Source organism: Mustela erminea, chromosome 3 (assembly GCF_009829155.1).
Source record: "Mustela erminea isolate mMusErm1 chromosome 3, mMusErm1.Pri, whole genome shotgun sequence".
Classification (NCBI taxonomy): domain Eukaryota; kingdom Metazoa; phylum Chordata; class Mammalia; order Carnivora; family Mustelidae; genus Mustela; species Mustela erminea.
The window spans coordinates 149,048,106-149,068,754 of record NC_045616.1 but is presented as its reverse complement, the minus strand read 5'-3'; the positions used below and the strand labels follow the sequence as shown (position 1 = coordinate 149,068,754).

Sequence of the window (20,649 nt, the reverse complement as noted above, 5' to 3'; positions counted from 1 at the left end):
TCACAATCTCAGGGTTGTGAGATCAAGTCCTATGTTCTGCTCTATGTAGGTGTAGAGCTTGCTTAACATTTTCTCTCTCTGTTTCTGTGTGTCTGCCTCTCCCTCTGCCCTTTCCCCCCTCCAAATTTTTTTGAAATAAATAAAGTAGTTTTGGATGAATAGTCATTCTGGCTTGCCAAAGACAGTAAAAGGGACCATCTGACTCCAATGGACCTAGACCTTTTCTATCTCTCTAGATTCACCCGTGACAGACTTTATTTTTATGTATTTTTGTAATTTTTTAAAAGATTTTATTTATTTATATGACAGAGAGAGACACACGAGAGAGGTAACACAAGCAGGGGGAGTGGGAGAGGGAGAGGAGCAGGCTTCCCACCGAGCAGGGAGCCCTGATGTGGAGCTCAATCCCAGGACCCTGGGGTCATGACCAGAGCCAAAGTCAGACACTTAATGACTGAGCCACCCAGGCGCCCCTACCTGCGACAGACATTAAAGTGCTCCTCAAGGAATCCATGCCTCCCCATAGTCATTAAGTCTGGGTGTGACCTGTGATTTGCTTCTGACCAATAGAATATGGCAGAAGTTTTTATACATCCTTCACCTGATGACATTACATTTTACAAGACTGTTTTCTAACAGACTTTACAGATCTCTCCTTACTTGCTGATGAAATGGTTATTGAGGAAACCCATACATATAGCAAGAAACTGTGAGTGGGATATTGAAACTCCAGGAAACATTGAAGAGCTGAGGAAAATCCTGAAGCTCTGAGGTCTATAGTTGAAGCAAACATAATGCTACCAATAACTAGGTGTGCTTAGAAGAGATTTCAAGCCTCAGGTAAGAACTTGATCCTTATTGAAACCTTGAGTGCAGTCTTATGAGACCCCTGCAAAGATCAAACTAAGCCATGAGCAGACATCTGACCTACAGAAACTCTGGGATCTCAAATAAGTATTGTGTGAAGCTGCTAAGTTTGTGTAATTTGTTATAAAGCAGAAAAACACAACAAAACAAAACAAACAAAAAACCACAAATGTGTGTCCCTTTCAGACTTCTCCTTTCTTTATGTGCTACAGCCACACTGGGCTTTCCTCAGAACTGCCATGCTCTTTAAGCTAGCTGCCATGCTACATACAAACTCATGACCCCCGTTCAAGGTCTTCTCTGCTTCTTCTGCTGTCCCCACGTTCTTAATACATATAGACCCTTTCTGTTGTTCCAACCTCATCATCTCTTAGTACCAATATTACTCAGTGGTCACTCACATGTCACGCCTGCAGGCCTTCCAAAATGGACCAATCAGTCCGTTCTCCAGAACTTTGTCTCAAAGCTTCATTAGTACAAGAAAATTCACAGTTTCCTCCTCATTTAATACAGGGCTTCACACAAAGCATTCAATATAATTTTATTGGTATGATAAATGTATGCATGAATGAGTTCATTTTTAGATTTATATTTGGGTTCTGGAGAAAAATTTTTTTTTTCAGCGATTCTCAAAAAAAAATCTATTTGGTATTCAGAATAAAGCTTTATAACATTATTTTCAGCTGAGCACAAAAATAACATTGAGGGCTTTTGAGGATTATACCCAAAAATAATAGAAATAGAGCTGCTTGTTTTTCTTCCAGTCCAATGATAGGAAGGAAACAATGAACTTACCTGGCCAGGCTTTGAATTTTCACAGACAACAATATCATATTCCCTGGCAAGTTCGGGTGGATTGTCATTGACATCCAGAACTCTAATACCCACTGTGACATGGCTCAGCAAACCAGGATTGTCTGCAAAACACACAGGAATTTATTTAGTGTTTCCATGCACATTTTAGAGGCTTGGTTTAAAACAAATCTCCTTAATACTGTAGCTTGTCACTAGCTCCATATGCTGCAACAGGACTTTTGGCAAAGGGCAACTTTATGATGGCACTCTTTGCTAGAATTCATTAACTTACAGAAAAATGAAAAATGAACACCAAGGCATGACCTGCATGCTAAAATGATTATTTTGTCATACCAAGGAAATTACATGTTATTCAGGAACTGGAGTGGGAGAAATTCATTGTATGCTGTCAGAGTCCAAGGGATGAACAATTGGTTTCATCATTAATCTAAGAAAAGCATATCAGTTGGTTCAAAAAAAGAATTACATAATCTTTAAGAAGTTTGAGTTTTTAAATTTAAATAAATTTGCTGGAAATAAAAAAATTGCCATTTTTGCACAAAGAATAATTTTATTCTTATAGAAAAATTCATGCAGTGTGGGATGTTAAGTCATACTTGGGGAGAAATAATAATTGAAATCAGAACTTATCATATAATTAATATATAACTCTTGTAGATTTCAAAATATTATAACTAACACCTTAAAATATTTCTTAAACACAGTCTTCCCATTTTTCAGTAATTTTACTAATTCTGAGATGTAAGGAAAAGGCAAATGTTCAGTTTATTTTACAAGTTAAAGCTATAAATGCAGAATTAATAACAGGAAAATTAAATATATATATATTTTATTACTGATGTTTTTGTCATTATTTTTAAAAGTCCAAAATTAATGTTAAATAGACTGATTTTTAAAAGGATTAATAAAACAAAAGACATAAATTCTAGATAAATTTATCAGTTTATCAAAGTCGAACAAGAGAAGGTATATTCGAAAAAAGGGGGTAGGGATATATATAGACATATATAGATGATACTAACACTAGTAAGAACATGGATGGAATAAAAAATGCCATAGGTGTCTCCAAAAGGAATAGAAAATATAAGGAGTACTATAGTAATTAAAGAAAATCAAATTTCATTTAAAACATAATTTTTCTAAAGCAAAAAAAAAAAAAAAAAAAATCAGGTCTGAGTTATTTTACCTAAAGTTAAAGAAACAGGTAATTTCATTCCTAAACATATTTTTCCCAGAAAAATGGAGGAAAGAGGAAATACTGAAAAGTTTGTTTTCTGTGGCTTATGACCTGTTGGTATCAATACCAGGCATTCTCACTCACGAGATACTTTACATGTAAATAGCCTAAACAAAATGATAGCAAACCCATTCCACTGTTGCATTAAAAAACAAAACAAAACAAAACAAAAAGACTATCTTTATCAGTTTAGTTCCACACTTGCTTCATTTAGCATTAAAGGAAGGAAGATACAAAGGAAGAAACGAGGAAGGACATTTTAAAAAGGGTAAAAATTATTCACATGTTTAATAAATTGAAGGATGGACAAACAAAAGTAATTAAAGTATGGACATACAGAAAAACCAAGAAATAGGATGTAACAGCCATACATGATAAACTCAATGAAACCTAGCAAAACAAACAAAAAAGACCAAAAACAAAAAATCTCAACAAATAAGTAAAAATGTGCTTTCTCTAACTGATTAAGGGTACATCAAACAAACAACAACAAAACTACAGTGTACATTATTCTTAATGGTGAAAAACTAACTAAAGTTAATTAACAGAGCTCTATGAAAGCTATAAATAAATCTACCAAAGGATGTGAAAGACCTATATGCAGAACATTTTATTGAAATGTTGTATAAGGTGAGTTTTAGACTTCGTTAAAGAAATTAAGAGCTGTATCATGTGTGTGCTTAGAAAGAAACAATATCACAAATAAAACCAACCCTTCTGAACTGATGTGTGTATTCAATGTAATCTGTTGCAAATCCCAATGTCCATAGAATTAAAAGTTGATTCTAAAATTTATAAGTACTTAGATTATTTAGCATGTATGGAAAATGACAAAAAGCATACTTGCTGTACAATTTACCAAGGCTTAGGATATGGTATTTGTGGCCTTACTCTTGCCAGAATATAAACATATCTCTTCTACTCTAAATGTCACCTATGATTTTTTTCATGTATTCTTGTGTTTCCCAACTAGGCACTTGCTCACCTTATCAGAGCAGACAAAGTAATCTGTTCTAGAAGCCTGAGACAAAAATAATTTTATTGGCTCTAATCATTAATATCAGCAGCCTTAATTGTCCCTGAATAAATTTCCCTCTGCTCATTTTCTGAGCAAGCAGAATTAGAAGCAACCTTAGTGAAGTTAGGAAAGAAAGGAAAAGAAAGCAAAAACCTGTTTTGTAGAAGATTCTAGAAAGACTACATCTTGAAGAAAGGCTAGAATAAAAGAACAGCTAGGCATCTGACCACATTCAACATTTTGCCTTCTCATTGTCCCCACTTGTCTTGCTCTGGACTGGAATGGCCTTCCACTATTCCATACTGGGGTACAAGAGACTCAATTCTTCTAGATGGAAATAGATCCTATGTTCATCGAATATTATTTTATTACTCCAATGTATAATTACTCTTCCATAACTTACTGATTAAAAGCACAGCGTTCAGTATCAGAGAAATGCCGGGTTGTCTGTAGACCTACTACCCTTAGGTGTTCTGTGGGGGAAGCTGAACTGAATTTAACCTTGGTGTGGTTGCGACTAAATTTCCTTGTGCCATGTCCTGCCAGGCACAGTCGCGGGAGGTACTGATGAAGAGTTAGGGAAAACAGAATGTTGGAGTAAGCTTCCTGTCATTACCAATGTAAATTGAATACCTGCGGTCTATTTACTAAGAGTAGCATGATGTCTAAAACCTGTGCCTTTAATTCCAAATAATTAGAAGCTGAAAACCCACTATGGCTTTGTATCCTCCTGCCGTCGAAACTGCCTGCATTCTGGTATTTTCTGTTCAATACCTAGATAATTCTAAATTAGCAAACTGGCAAGTTCTTTTGGGTTTCTCTTCTTTCCCACATTCATCCGGTTAGAATGTTACCCTTCGAATGACAAAAACTTTACCTATAAAATGTAAGCATTTTCAAGTGTGTTGGAAGCATTTTCTTCTGTTCTTGAAGTTCTTAATGAAACATTTCTATTACTGCTATTGTTACTTTTATCTTTATGCTTTATTTCTAGCAATCAGGTTTTTTTTTTTAATTGGGGAATAACTGATATACAATATTATATTGGTTTCAGGGATACAAGAACAATAAAGTGATTTGGCAATTACATACATTACAAAATGCTCACCATGGTAAGTGTCGTTACCCTGTGTCATCATAGTTATTATAATATTACTGATTACATTCCCCAGGCTGCACTTTTCATACCATGGTAAGTGTCGTTACCCTGTGTCATCATAGTTATTATAATATTACTGATTACATTCCCCAGGCTGCACTTTTCATACCTGCCACTTATTTATTCTATAACTGGAAGTCTGTACTTAATCCATCCATCTGTATGGCCTATCCATCCTTCTGCACACCTCCTTCCTTTCTGGCAAACATCATGTTTTTCTCTGTATTTATGAGTCTGTTTCTGTTTTTCTTTGTTTGTTTAACTTTAAGTATTTTTGAGGGCACAGTAAATAAAATATATTGCAATTAGACAAATTTAAATATGAATCCCCTTTCCGGCCCTCTACGAACATGAAATTTGGAAAGGAGTTTATTATTTTTATGACTTCACTACTTAATCTGCAATGAGTTATTTGACTTGGCAAATTGTGTTTTTGAGAAACAATTAAGGAAATTATGTAAATTTGAATCCTTTCTGAAGATCACAAACAGAACAGAAGCAAAAACAAAACACACAGCGTGCTGGCAGTCCTATACATGTGATTTCTAGCAGAAGCTACACTATTTAAAAATCATCCATGTTTTACCCAATACCAATGTGAAAGCAGCTCACATTGCCAGATACAGACAGTGATGCAGTGAAAGTATTGGTATATGTCATTCTGTGCAATTGCAAGTTGGTTGCTACGATATTGGAGGATTTCCCATGACTGAGGAAGAACCCATTTTATCCAGTGAGCTCATTTGAAAAGTCTGTTAATGCATGCCACTAGGATGGGCTCTAGAGAACACAGAATGGTGAAATATACCACTCCAGCAGATTCCCCACTATCAATACAGAATGAAGAAAACAAATTAAATATTAATGTTTTTCCAATTTGTTTTCTTCAGAATTGTGACTTAAGTGTTCAATATATGTCCATCCCAAAGTCGTTATGATTTAAGTATTTCCCTCCTAACTCTAAATCATGACCATTGGTATGTGTAATACAGTTTACTAGGGAATGCAATAGATTTCTAATATAAATATTCATATTCCAAATTTAGTATTAAGTACTTCTTTAATTTTTTTTTCAAATTGCAATTGACTTCCACAGTTTCCATCCTTTTTTTTATTTTTTAAAGATTTTATTTATTTATTTATTTATTTATTTATTGTGATCTACATAAACTTTTTTTTTTTTCAAATACGGGTTGTCTTATGTGTGTGTGTTTTTTTTTTAATTTTTTATTTTTTATAAACATATATTTTTATCCCCAGGGGTACAGGTCTGTGAATAACCAGGTTTACACACTTCACAGCACTCACCAAAGCACATACCCTCCCCAATGTCCATAATCCCACCCCCTTCTCCCAAACCCCCTCTCCCCAGCAACCCTCAGTTTGTTTTGTGAGATTAAGAGTCACTTATGGTTTGTCTCCCTCCCAATTCCATCTTGTTTCATTTATTCTTCTCCTACCCACTTAAGCCCCCATGTTGCATCACCACTTCTTCATATCAGGGAGATCATATGATATTTGTCTTTCTCTGCTTGACTTATTTCGCTAAGCATGATACGCTCTAGTTCCATCCATGTTGTCGCAAATGGCAAGATTTCATTTCTTTTGATGGCTGCATAGTATTCCATTTAGTATATATACCACATCTTCTTGATCCATTCATCTGTTGATAGACATCTAGGTTCTTTCCATAGTTTGGCTATTGTGGACATTGCTGCTATAAACATTCGGGTGCACGTGCCCCTTTGGATCACTACGTTTGTATCTTTAGGGTAAATACCCAATAGTGCAATTGCTGGGTCATAGGGCAGTTCTATTTTCAACATTTTGAGGAACCTCCATGCTGTTTTCCAGAGTGGCTGCACCAGCCTGCATTCCCACCAACAGTGTAGGAGGGTCCCCCTTTCTCCGCCTCCTCGCCAGCATCTGTCATTTCCTGACTTGTTGATTTGAGCCATTCTGACTGGTGTGAGGTGATATCTCATTGTGGTTTTGATTTGTATTTCCCTGATGCCGAGTGATATGGAGCACTTTTTCACGTGTCTGTTGGCCATCTGGATGTCTTCTTTGCAGAAATGTCTGTTCATGTCCTCTGCCCATTTCTTGATTGGATTATTTGTTCTTTGGGTGTTGAGATTGCTAAGTTCTTTATAGATTCTGGACACTAGTTCTTTATCTGATATGTTGTTTGCAAATATCTTCTCCCATTCTGTCAGTTGTCTTTTGTTTTTGTTAACTGTTTCTTTTGCTGTGCAAAAGCTTTTGATCTTGATGAAATCCCAATAGTTCATTTTTGCCCTTGCTTCCCTTGCCTTTGGCGTTGTTCCTAGGAAGATGTTGCTGTGGCTGAGGTCGAAGAGGTTGCTGCCTGTGTTCTCCTCAAGGATTTTGATGGATTCCTTTCACACATTGAGGTCCTTCATCCATTTTGAGTCTATTTTTGTGTGTGGTGTAAGGAAATGGTCCAATTTCATTTTTCTGCATGTGGCTGTCCAATTTTCCCAGCACCATTTATTAAAGAGGCTATCTTTTTTCCATTGGACATTCTTTCCTGCTTTGTCGAAGATTAGTTGACCATAGAGTTGAGGGTCTATTTCTGGGCTCTCTATTCTGTTCCATTGATCTATGTGTCTGTTTTTGTGCCAGTACCATGCTGTCTTGATGATGACAGCTTTGTAATAGAGCTTGAAGTCCGGAATTGTGATGCCACCAACGTTGGCTTTCTTTTTCAATATCCCTTTGGCTATTCGAGGTCTTTTCTGGTTCCATATAAATTTTAGAATTATTTGTTCCATTTCTTTGAAAAAGATGGATGGTACTTTGATAGGAATTGCATTAAATGTGTAGATTGCTTTAGGTTGCATAGACATTTTCACAATATTTATTCTTCCAATCCAGGAGCATGGAACATTTTTCCATTTCTTTGTGTCTTCTTCAATTTCTTTCATGAGTACTTTATAGTTTTCTGAGTATAGATTCTGTGCCTCTTTGGTTAGGTTTATTCCTAGGTATCTTATGGTTTTGGGTACAATTTTAAATGGGATTGACTCCTTAATTTCTCTTTCTTCTGTCTTGCTGTTGGTGTAGAGAAATGCAACTGATTTCTGTGCATTGATTTTATATCCTGACACTTTACTGAATTCCTGTATAAGTTCTAGCAGTTTTGGAGTGGAGTCTTTTGGGTTTTCCACATATAGTATCATATCATCTGCGAAGAGTGATAATTTGACTTCTTCTTTGCCGATTTGGATGCCTTTAATTTCCTTTTGTTGTCTGATTGCTGAGGCTAGGACCTCTAGTACTATGTTGAATAGCAGTGGTGATAATGGACATCCCTGCCGTGTTCCTGACCTTAGCAGAAAAGCTTTCAGTTTTTCTCCATTGAGAATGATATTTGCGGTGGGTTTTTCATAGATGGCTTTGATGATATTGAGGTATGTGCCCTCTATCCCTACACTTTGAAGAGTTTTGATCAGGAAGGGATGCTGTACTTTGTCAAATGCTTTTTCAGCATCTATTGAGAGTATCATATGTTTCTTGTTCTTTCTTTTATTGATGTGTTGTATCACACTGACTGATTTGCGGATGTTGAACCAACCTTGAAGCCCTGGAATAAATCCCACTTGGTCGTGGTGAATAATCCTTTTAATGTACTGTTGAATCCTATTGGCTAGTATTTTGTTGAGTATTTTAGCATCTGTGTTCATCAAGGATATTGGTCTATAGCTCTCTTTTTTGATGGATCCTTGTCTGGTTTTGGGATCAAGGTGATGCTGGCCTCATAAAATGAGTTTGGAAGTTTTCCTTCCATTTCTATTTTTTGGAACAATTTCAGGAGAATAGGAATTAGTTCTTCTTTAAATGTTTGGTAGAATTACCCCGGGAAGCCGTCTGGCCCTGGGCTTTTGTTTCTTTGGAGATTTTTAATGACTGTTTCAATCTCCTTACTGGTTATGGGTCTGTTCAGGCTTTCTATTTCTTCCTGGTTCAGTTGTGGTAGTTTATATGTTTCTAGGAATGCATCCATTTCTTCCAGATTGTCAAATTTATTGGCGTAGAGTTGCTCATAGTATGTTCTTATAATAGTTTGTATTTCTTTGGTGTTAGTTGTGATCTCTCCTCTTTCATTCATGATTTTATTTATTTGGGTCCTTTCTCTTTTCTTTTTGATAAGTCGGGCCAATTTTATCAATTTTATTAATTCTTTCAAAGAACGAGCTCATAGTTTCATTGATTTGTTCTATTGTTTCTTTGGTTTCTATTTCATTGATTTCTGCTCTGATCTTTATGATTTCTCTTCTCCTGCTGGGCTTACGGTTTCTTTCTTGTTCTTTCTCCAGCTCCTTTAGGTGTAGGGCTGGTTGTGTACCTGAGACCTTTCTTTTTTCTTGAGAAAGGCTTGTACCGCTATATATTTTCCTCTCAGGACTGCCTTTGTTGTGTCCCACAGATTTTGAACCGTTGTATTTTCATTATCATTTCTTTCCATGATTTTTTTCAATTCTTCTTTAATTTCCCTAAAGATTTTATTTATTTATTTGACAGAGAGAGATATCACAAGTAGGCAGAGAGGCAGGCAGAAAGAAGAGGAAGCATGCTTCTCACAGAGCAGAGAGCCTGATGGTGGGCTCGATCCCAGGACCCCGAGATCATGACCTGAGCCGAAGGCAGAGTCTTAACCCACTGAGCCATCCATGTGCCCCTAGTGTTAAGTACTTTTAAATATTTAAATTTAGACTAGTGTAAATTTTCTTATCTATAAAATGTAGATTATTTTTCTCAAAATGTGCTTCCATTCTTTTCTTTATAAAAATTCAGTCAAAATGAAAAACCTCATATATTACAATAGTAAATTGCAGTGATTATGAATTTAATTAAATAATCACATTTATATTTGTCTATGATTCATAAATGTCCATGCATACGAGGATGTTTCCAACTGTGTGTTACAAATGTGTTTATGTTGGTTGTTGGTTTTTTGTTTTTTGTTTTTCCTGGTCTGTGTTTCTTTGATTTCTATTAAAAGTTTCTTTGATTTCTAAAAAAACAAACAGGGGCGCCTGGGTGGCACAGTGGGTTAAGCCGCTGCCTTTGGCTCAGGTCATGATCTCAGAGTCCTGGGATCGAGTCCCACATCAGGCTCTCTGCTCAGCAGAGAGCCTGCTTCCCTCTCTCTCTCTCTGCCTGCCTCTCCATCTACTTGTGATTTCTCTCTGTCAAATAAATAAATAAAATCTTAAAAAAAAAATTATAAAATTAAAAAATAAAAAAACAAACAGAACTTTTATGAATCATTCCTGTGAACTGAAACTAGACCATTTCAAAATGCTAGGCTAATATTTTGTTTATTAACAAATATGTTTCTAATATTCCCTTCAATAAATAAATATATAAAAATAAACTTTGCAAATCAGTGCTCAGATGAAACTGAAATTTTTTTAAAGATTTATTTATTTTATAAAAGGGGTGCTGCAGAGAGAGAGAGAGAGAGAGAATCCTGAAGCAGACTCCCCCACTGAGCGTGGGGCCCGGCATGTGGCTTGATCTCACCACATGGAGATCATGACCTGAAGAGAAATCAAGGATCAGCCACTTAACTAACTGACTGAGCCACCAAGGCGTCCCTGAAAATTTTCATTTGACACTTTTTGTTTTGAAATGAGAGTGGTTTGCTATTTTTAACTAGTATTTTGAAATTTTGTACATAAAATTATATATTATTTTTAGGCAAAAAAGTAAGATAAAATAACTAATAAATAATTGACAGTCCTTACTAATATGAGTGTTTAATCTATTTAAGAACTGTTTTATGGATAAAACCATCACAATGCCATGTACAAGCCTGGTGTGCTGCAAATATTTTTTTCTTCTCCCCCCTCTCTTTTTTGTATCTTGTATAAATGTTGAGAAACCAAATATTGTATTCAAAATAATTTGTTATAATGGATAATTAAGAATTCATATCTGATATGTAAGAATTCATATCTGGTATGTAATCTGGTATGTAATCGATTAATTCTTAAATATTTCTTTCTTCTTACCAGATAAAGAGGTTTAAAATAAAACATTCTGTGACATTTATAAGATAAATTGAACTGACCCTGTACATTTTAGATCACCTATTTATTTTATAGTAGTTCAAAAAACCTGGTAGTTGTCTAGAAGCTCTTTCAAAATTTAGAGTATTTAGAAACACACCACCCCAAACTCAATGTATTTATGTGATTTTTTTGTCCGTTTGTTGTATAAAATTTTATTAATGGCCCAGTCATCATAAAGAATTCACTCTGAAGAGAATTACCTAAAAGGAGTCTCAACTCTTTTACAGTATTTTTTTTCTTCCTTACCCATAAATCCTCCCAAAATTCCCCAAATGTTTTAGTAGTTATGCCTGAAACTAACATAAGTGGGAAGACTCAAAAGTTTAAATCGTGCTTTTGATTTTAGGAATAAAAATCTTTAAGTTAGAACCATAAAGTCAAAGTAATTCACTTCTAAGTGAAATTAATTACATCAGGATGATGTATTTGCTAATAATTATGAAAAAAATTGAAAAATAGTTTAAAAAAATCTGTTAAAATTGGCCTATTCAATTTCATGAAAGAACCCAACAAACACACCACTTATTTTCTAATTTTTGTGATAATTCAGTTTTTATAAATATTTTACATCTAAGTTTATTTATCTACAGTGTTTCTGATATTGAGTTTTCATCCTTATTGAGTTCCCACAAATTCAGCTTGTGACCAACTATCATGCTATCCTTCGAATTACATTTGCAATCATATTTTTTATGCTGCCAGAAGCTCACTAATAAAATGGACCATCATTTTGCATTTTTGAGGTGGTAAGCAACGTAAGGATAATAATTTTTTTCTTATCTGATACAGTCAGCATATGAAAGTGGTTTTGTTAATTTCAGAAAAATAACTAACATAAGACATCATTAATGAAATATCCTAATGTTTAAAAGTTCAGCAATCTCAACTCTGGTGTAGAGATAAGGCCTTATTTCTGAGAATGGATCTGCTGCTGCTTGGGGTTCAACATCACCATTCTTTTAAAAAAAAAATCATACTCACTGCATTGTTGTTGGGCCCCAAATTTATTCCAAGTGAAGGATGAACAATAGTTTAAGCCCAGTAGCATTTTAATGAAATTCCCTGAAATATTATCATAGTCTTACTATTCTCCTAAATTGCAATACTTTTTTTTGAAGCTAAAATCCCTTTTATCAAGTCTTAGGAAAACTTAAGCTTGAACTACATAAATCCTGATTCCATTATGCACATCTATGACATTCTTTGGTGTAACATTTACATAAATTAAATAATTACAAAGATAAGGTTAGCAGGTTTTGAAATAGAATTTAAGAAAATAAACTTCAGGTTTGGGCCAGAAATAGCAACTGATACCAGACTAACCTGTGTTATAAATGACTATAAAACTGAAATTATATGAAGATACTCTTCTCATACTTGGCTAAACAGACGCTGAAGAACTATGATCCTTGAGAGAAAAGAAATCCAAAGCTGAATGCAAGATCTCCTCCAGCTTTAATTACGTTCATTATAACCCTGGCTGATACATTCCAGGAAAGAAAGGCTGGTTGTTTAACATTGAAAAGCCAGTGAATATAATTTGCCATGTGTACATAATTATGTTGAGAGATGCAGAAAATTATAACAAAACATAACACCATATTTGATTTAAAGATAAAAAAAAAAAACACTAGTAAAGTAACAATGGGAGAGACTTCCTCAACCTGAATAATTGTACAACCAAAACCTCTAACTGTCGTAGTTACAAGTGAAAGACTGAATATTCCAACCTTAGGATCAGAAAAACAAAAGGCAGGAATATAACTTGTAGCAATGCTCTTGATAATCATATTAAAGCTTATAGTCAGTGCAATTAGAGAAAGAAATAAATTTTATGCCAATTGCAAAGTTAGAAACAAATCTATATTTCCTCAGAGGGCATCATCCCTGCAGAAAAGATTAAATAATCTACAAAAAGCTGTTACCGCTACTATGAGAGTTACCAATATTGTAGGCAACTTGTACCAATGCAAACTTATAGTAACATCTATTTCTACAACAATAAAAATAAACATTTAAATAAATATCAAATTTATATAACATGAAAAACATGAAACCAAATAAAATATGTTCCATATCTGTATGCTGAAACCTACAAATACTAAGATAAATCTAAAATGCCTAGTTAAGTGGAGACATATGTTAGATAAAAGACTCAACATTTTTGAGACATCCACTCTCCCAAACATGAACTGTAGATTAATTGAAATACCAATAAAAAATTGTAACTGATATTGTTGACGAATCTGACAAGCTGATTCTAAAATTTATCTGAAGATGTCCTAAATTAGTTCATACAATTTTGATAAAAGAATGATGTTGAACTTAATTTTAAGTGTTAGTTAGTATCCACAATAATCAAGACAATGGTATTAGTATAAGACTGTGTGTGTGTGTGTATGTGTATGTGTGTGCATGTATAGTGTTATATAATATATGCTTATATGATTAGTGGTATATACAAAAAGAGAGAGTCCAGAAATTAATCAAAACAAAAATGGTCAAGTGTTAATGGACACAGTTGTCATGATTACTAATTGGAGAAATAGCATTTTTAACAAATAATGGATTCACTGGAAATTAAAATGTGAAGTACATTAAACTTGAGTTTTAACATATATAAAATATCCCTCAAAGTAAAGCATATGCCAAATTATAAAACCTTGAATTTTAACATATAAGAACAGATAGGGTAAATATTTTGCTACCTTGTATTTAGTAATGAACTCCCTAAAATGTGTTCAGATTCATATACAAGATATTAAAACATCCTTTCTGGAACCGTTAAATTCTTATAATTTCAAGTAACACAAATGCTGAGACTTTAGGACAGCTAATAAAATTTTAGAAATTTTAGAACAAGCATATTTTAGAATGGAAATTTTCTGCATAAGATGAAATATATTAAGAGAGCTTTAACTCAAACACACATACTAATTTCTAGGTCAATCATTGATTATAATTACATATTAAAAATACGTTAAACGTGCCTGCCTCTCTGCCTACTTCTGATCTCTGTCTGTCAAAATAAAATCTTAAAAAAAAAAAAAAAAGAAAAAGAAGAGAAAAAGGGCTCCTGGGTGGCTCAGTGGGTTAAAGCCTCTGCCTTTGGCTTGGGTCATGATCCCAGAGTCCTGGGATCGAGCCCTGCATCGGGCTCACTGCTCACCAGGGAGCCTGCTTCCTCCTCTCTCTCTGCCTGCCTCTCTGCCTACTTGTGATCTCTCTCTATCAAAATAAAATCTTTAAAAAATACTTTATTAAAAATATATATTTATATTAAACATCCTTTTTGAAAAACATTTGAGAATACTTCTAAGAATATATTATATGCTCTTGGTATGTGTACCCAAGTTACATAAATGGAGAAGTTTTTCATATTTACAATAGAAAACATGTACCAGACATGTTGAATCAGCAATATTAATAATATATGAAGCTATAAAAACTGAAATACATTGGGATTTTCAAGCATGAAATAAAATAGATTTATTTTTTCATCATAGTGAAAATGAAAGAACAAACAAGCTGCAGCTGTATTTCTTTTTTTTTTTTTAATATTTTATTTATTTATTTGACAGAGAGAGAGAGAGATCACAAGGAGAGAGGCAGGCAGAGAGAGAGAGAGAAGGAAGCAGGCTCCCGCTGATCAGAGAGCCTGATGTGAGCCTTGATCCCAGGATCCCGAGATCATGACCTGAGCTGAAGGCAGAGGCTTAACCCACTGAGCCACCCAGGCGCCTACAGCTGTATTACTTTACCTGAATGAACAGTTAAAAACACAGCATTGAGAAAAAAACTACAGAGAGTGTATATAACATTAACCCACCGATATATAATTTCCATGAGCCAAAGCTATAGTATATACAAAAATATAGATATATAAATGTCCAAAATGTATTTGGTAAAACTATAAAGAGAAGAAAGGGACAAATAATACTAAATTCAATATTGATGAGCTCTGGTTAGAATGAAGAAAGATGTAATAGTGAGGTGTATTTACTTATTTATTTATTTAGGATTTTTATTTATTTATTTGAGAGAGAGTGATTGAGAGGGAGCACCACAGGGATGGGTAAACGGAGAGGGAGGGCGACAGAAAGAATCTCCAGCAGACTCCATGCTGAGATCGCACTACCCTGAGGTCATGGCACGAGCAGAAATCAAGAGTCTGATGCTTAACCAACTGAACCTCCCACTCACTCTTAGTGAGGTAGAGTTAAAGCTTATTTTTTTGAGGTGATGTCTCTTAAATTGGTGTTCATTTTATTATTTGGACTGATCATATGCTTAAGATATCAATATAATGTACATATATTATAATCTAATTAGAAAACATTTGGTACAATTACTTCAGTTTATCCCATATGCATGTCCACATAACATACACAGGCCTCATATATGGGTACACAACTTCATTCATTATATCAAGTCATGGTCCAATTTCCAGCTACACACAAATTTCACTGTTTTATTTATCAGTGTCTTCCTTAAAGGGTTGCACAATTTGTATCTTCATAAAATTTTCTCTAGTCTGAAGTCATAGTAATGTTATCCTACATTTCTTTTTTTTTTTTAAAGATTTTATTTATTTATTTGACAGACAGATCACAAGTAGGCAGAGAGGCAGGCAGAGAGAGAGAGAGAGAGGAGGAAGCAGGCCCCCCGCTGAGCAGAGAGCCCTACGCGGGGCTCGATCCCAGGACCCTGAGACCATGACCTGAGCCGAAAGCAGAGGCTTTAACCCACTGAGCCACCCAGGCGCCCCATCCTACATTTCTTTTAAGATTTAATGTTCATCTTCTACTGCTGGAATTACTTATTTTGCATAGTTGTAAGGTACTTTCTTTGCAGAGCCAGATAACATAGCTCTGTCTTCACCTGTTTGTTGAGGTGTCCATCTGTTCTCCCTTCTGACTTCCAAACAACTCTGTATTGTAGCAATTTGACTGTATGGTTCTCAGAAAACATATCTTGCATCAACACATTTTTTTTTTTAAATTGCTATGTGGTTTAGTAAGTCATTAATGTCGATATATTTTGCTTTGTATGCTTGAAAATGCTATGTCGGGCCCTGGGTGGCTCAGTCAGTTGAACACCTGAATTTTTATTTTGTCTCGGGTCATGGTTTCGGGTCTCCGGATGGAGCCCTATGTTGGGCTCCACGCTCAGCGTGGTGTCTGCTCCAGGATTATCCCTCTCCCTCTGCCCTTTCTCCTGCTCACACTCTCCAAAATAAATAGAAAAAAAAAAAATCTTTGAAAATGTTATGTATTCTTTAAATGTATTCATTATATATTAAAATATAGAATATATGCATATAGTCAAATATATATATTTGTATTTGACAGATATTCAAGTATCAAGTGTTTTTATTTTGTTCTTTGAAACACTTTTATCATTACTGATTTTTTTGGTCTTTTTCATAAAGCATTTCTAAGAGAGATGTATTAGCAGTTTCTTCCAAGATTATGTTTTATTTTGAAGATAGTTTATTAGGTTAATAAGTTTCAAATGATTACATTACTCTCGTGACATATACTACATGTCAATATGACATGGCCTTCTTATCATGATAGCATTTTGTTTTAAAATATATTCTGTCTTATATTAACCATTTTTGCCTCATTTCTTTCAGTTAAAATTAAATTATTATGCTTTTATTTTAAAACTTTCTTTATCTTTATACCCCATATGTACCTATTACAAGTAGCATGTAGTATGAGACTATTTTATTTTTCCTTACTTTGCTTCAGTATGGTAACTTTTTTTTTTAAATGGAGGGTTTATTTGGGTTATTAATATATATTTATTTGGGTTATTAATATATATTTTGGTCACTTCATTGTGCGCTTCAAATTTGTCGTAATATTTTTTATTCCTTCTAATATTATTTTCCAGTACTTTGCTTAAGGCTTTATCCTTGTTATGTCTTCTAATTTTAAATCTATATACTAAATTTATTTTCTTTTCTTGACCCAGAAATATTAACATGCTTAGGTATCTCTGGAACATCTTTACTCTCTTTCTATACATTGTAATAACTTTTCAGTGCTTTAATTTGGATCAAGTTTCTCAAATTTATGCCTATAAGTGAAGAGGATGAGGATGATGATGATGACAATGATGATGATACTTGTGGGTTTGATAATCTGTCAAATTTGATGTTTTGTTTTTACAAAGAAAGGTGTCCTCATGTGTACCACTTTCTCATTATTTCTTATTGAAGCTTATACCATCTTTTCGTGATAAATTTCTTATTTTTTATTAAATTATTTAACAACAATGTATTTTCTCAATTTTGGTTGTTTGAAAGTTTTTCTGTATCACATATTTTATGTTTCTGTTGTTACAAAATTACTGAGGCCAACATGATCTAAAATGATTTGTAAGAAGTGTCAAATTTCTGATGGTAATGTTTTCATATTTTCATTCCCTTTACTCAGAAATAAAGGAAAAACAGAAGATATGTATTACGTTTATCCTTTGTTTGGCAGGGTCTATATGTGTGTCTATCTTGAGTCATTCATTGTAAGTATCATGTTTTGGAATCTTAATTTATTTGGGGATATCTTAACAATACAGGAAACAACAGATGTTGGAGGGCATGTGTAGAAAAGGGAACACTCTTACACTGTTAGTGGAATGCAAAGTGGTGCAGCCTATTTTGGAAAACATCATGGAGGTTCCTTAAAAGGTGAAAAATAGAACTACCTTATGACCCAGCAATTGCACTCCTAGGTATTCACCCAAAGAATAAAAAAATACTTTTCCAAAGGAATACATGCACCTTGATGCTTACAGCAGCATTATCAGAAATAGCCAAATTATGGAAAGAGCTCAAATATCCATCAACTGCTATATGGATAAAGACGATGTGGGGTGTGTGTGTGTGTGTGTGTGTGTGTGTTTACAATGGAATATTACTTGGCCATCAAAAGAATGAAATCTTGTCGTTTGTAATGATGGGGATGGAGCTGGAGTGTATTATGCTAAGCAAAATAAGTCAGCCAGAAAAAGACAAATGCCATATGATTTCATTCACATGTCGAATTTAAGTAAGAAAACAGATGAACACGGAGGAAAAAAGAGAGAGGGAAGCAGACCAAGAAATATAGTCTTAACCGCAGAAAACGAACTAATGGTTACCAGAGGTGAGGTGAGTGGGGGGGATGGGCTAAATATGTGATGGGTATTAAGTAGGGCACTTGTGATGAGCAATGGATCTTGTATAAAAGTGAGGAATCACTGAATTCTACTACTGAAATAATATTTGCATTGTGTGCAATGAACTGAACTTGAAATAAAAACTTAGAAGAAGTACATGGTACTACTTATTTAAAAAGGAACATTCTGTTAGTTCTCTGGATAATAGATTAAAAGAAGTTAGGGTTAAGTGCAAAGATTATTTTGGAAGTTACTGTAGCATTCCAGCTGAAGGGGTGGTGGTTGTTCGGACAGGGATGGGAGTGATGGTGTTATGAAGTAGTTGACTTATGGATAGTTTTAAAAGTACAGCTAATAGAGCTTTCTGACGAATTGGGTATGTAGCATGAGAGAAAAGGGGGAGCCAGATATGACACTGAGTGATCTTCAGAAGCCATCTGGACTACAGCCATCATTATTGAGATAGATGATGCCTCTGGAGGAGAAGATTTAGAGAGAAATTAGATTTTGAGGAAACTATTTACGTACAGCATTTTCAGTTTGAGAACTCTGAGAAGAGATTTTGGAGTAGTTAATATGGAATTCGGGGAAAAAGTGGATGCATATGTAAATTTGAGAGTCATCTACATGTAGATGTTATGGAAACTCATTAGACTGAATGAGATCATGTGGGCAATAACTCCAGATAGTCTAAGGTTTAGAAATCAGGATGCCCCACTAGTCAATGGGAGGAGAGATGAGGAGGAACTAAGAAGCACCCTGAGACAGAAGAGCCAAGAAGGAAGAAGAGTGTCTAGAGAATGCTATGCCTGTAAGCCAAAGTAAGAGCCTATCTCTTGAAAGAGTTGCCAATTGTGCCAAATGTCGCTGCTTTGCTGAGCAAATGGAGGGAAGAATTAGACTTCATATTTTGGAATATGGAGGACAAGTATAATTTTGGTGAAGTAATAAAGACAAGCCTTTGACGAGTTTGTTTGTTTGTTTGTTTTTTAAATATTTTATTGATTTATCTGACAGATAGAGAGGAAGCACAAAGAAACAGAACTGCAGGCAGAGGGAGAGGGAGAAGCAGGCTCCCAGCTGAGCAAGGAGCCTGATGTGGGACTCAATCCCAGTATCCTGGGATCAGGACCTGAGCCAAAAAGGCAGATGCCTAACAGACTGAGCCACTCAGGTGCCCCTAAGAGTGAATTTTAAAGAGCATGGAGACAGAGGGAGCAGGGTGTGAATATAGGCAACTCTTTCAAGAGGTTTATCAGGAAAGGGAATGGGATAATGAAGTTGTAACTGGAAGATTCTCCGTTTTTGTTTGCTTGAGTATATTTTATTTTCAGATAGAATTAAAGCCTATTTTTGAGGACATAGGAATTATGAAGGGGGGAAATGAAAAGATAGGAGAGGAATTAATTGACAGTTCCATGACTGAGTGAACAAGAAAGGTGAGGCTCCATAACATCTGCATGGAGTGGTGGCCATAAACGTGGTAGGGAGACCCCATTCACAGAAGGAAGCCAGAGATTTATGGAAACTAATGCCCACAGTATTAGTGAGGCTGCTAGATCTGATGACAGGAAACTATGGAAACCCCTTTCTGATTGTTCTTTTTGATAAGCATTAGAGAAGCAAGATGACCTGACATATGTAAGGAAATTGGAAAAGATATTGGAAATTTGAGAAGCCAGGAAAACTATAAAAGAAATATCTAGCAATGCTGCATATAATTGTTTCAGTTATTCAAGTTCCTTATGAATGAAATAATTTGTTCTAATTCTTCCAGAATTTGATACTGAAATTGGGATAGTGCAATTTTTACAAACCCTTAATGTATCGGCATATTATATAAAAAGCATCAAAAATTAGAACGTAGTATATATCATAATTACCTTACCCAAATTCTCCCCATGGGTAGAACTCAAAAGAGGTCTGAATAGCTTTGAATGGAATTGGCCTGCACTAAAGATAAGAAATAAGCCTTGATGGTCCTGAGCCAATGTGAATAACCCTATATGTTTTGCCATCATTTACCTACTATGGTCACATATTATGTATTAAATACAATTTTTAAAAACAGTGAATGGAGATTAGTTCAGGCCTAATTGAAGATGTATGTATGTGTGTGTGTGTGTGTGTATATATATATGTATATATATATATAAAACATTTTGTTTATTTGAGAGAGAGAGAGCACAAGTAGGGGGAGGGGCAGTAGGAGAGGGAGAAGTAGACTCCTGGCTGGAAGTGAGACTCCATCAACCCAGGGATCATGAAGTGAACTGAAGGCAAA

At 34.7% G+C, this 20,649-nt stretch overlaps 1 protein-coding gene across 5 annotated transcripts in view; it reads right to left on the bottom strand.

The window, feature by feature from the left end:
• Positions 1–20,649, bottom strand: part of CDH18 (cadherin 18) — a 986,019-nt gene that overhangs the window by 37,681 nt on the left and 927,689 nt on the right. For all 5 annotated transcript variants that reach the window (XM_032337720.1, XM_032337722.1, XM_032337723.1 and 2 more), the window contains one exon: positions 1,663–1,784. In XM_032337720.1, the coding sequence (XP_032193611.1) occupies positions 1,663–1,784 (122 nt within the window). The remainder of the gene's footprint in view (positions 1–1,662; positions 1,785–20,649) is intronic.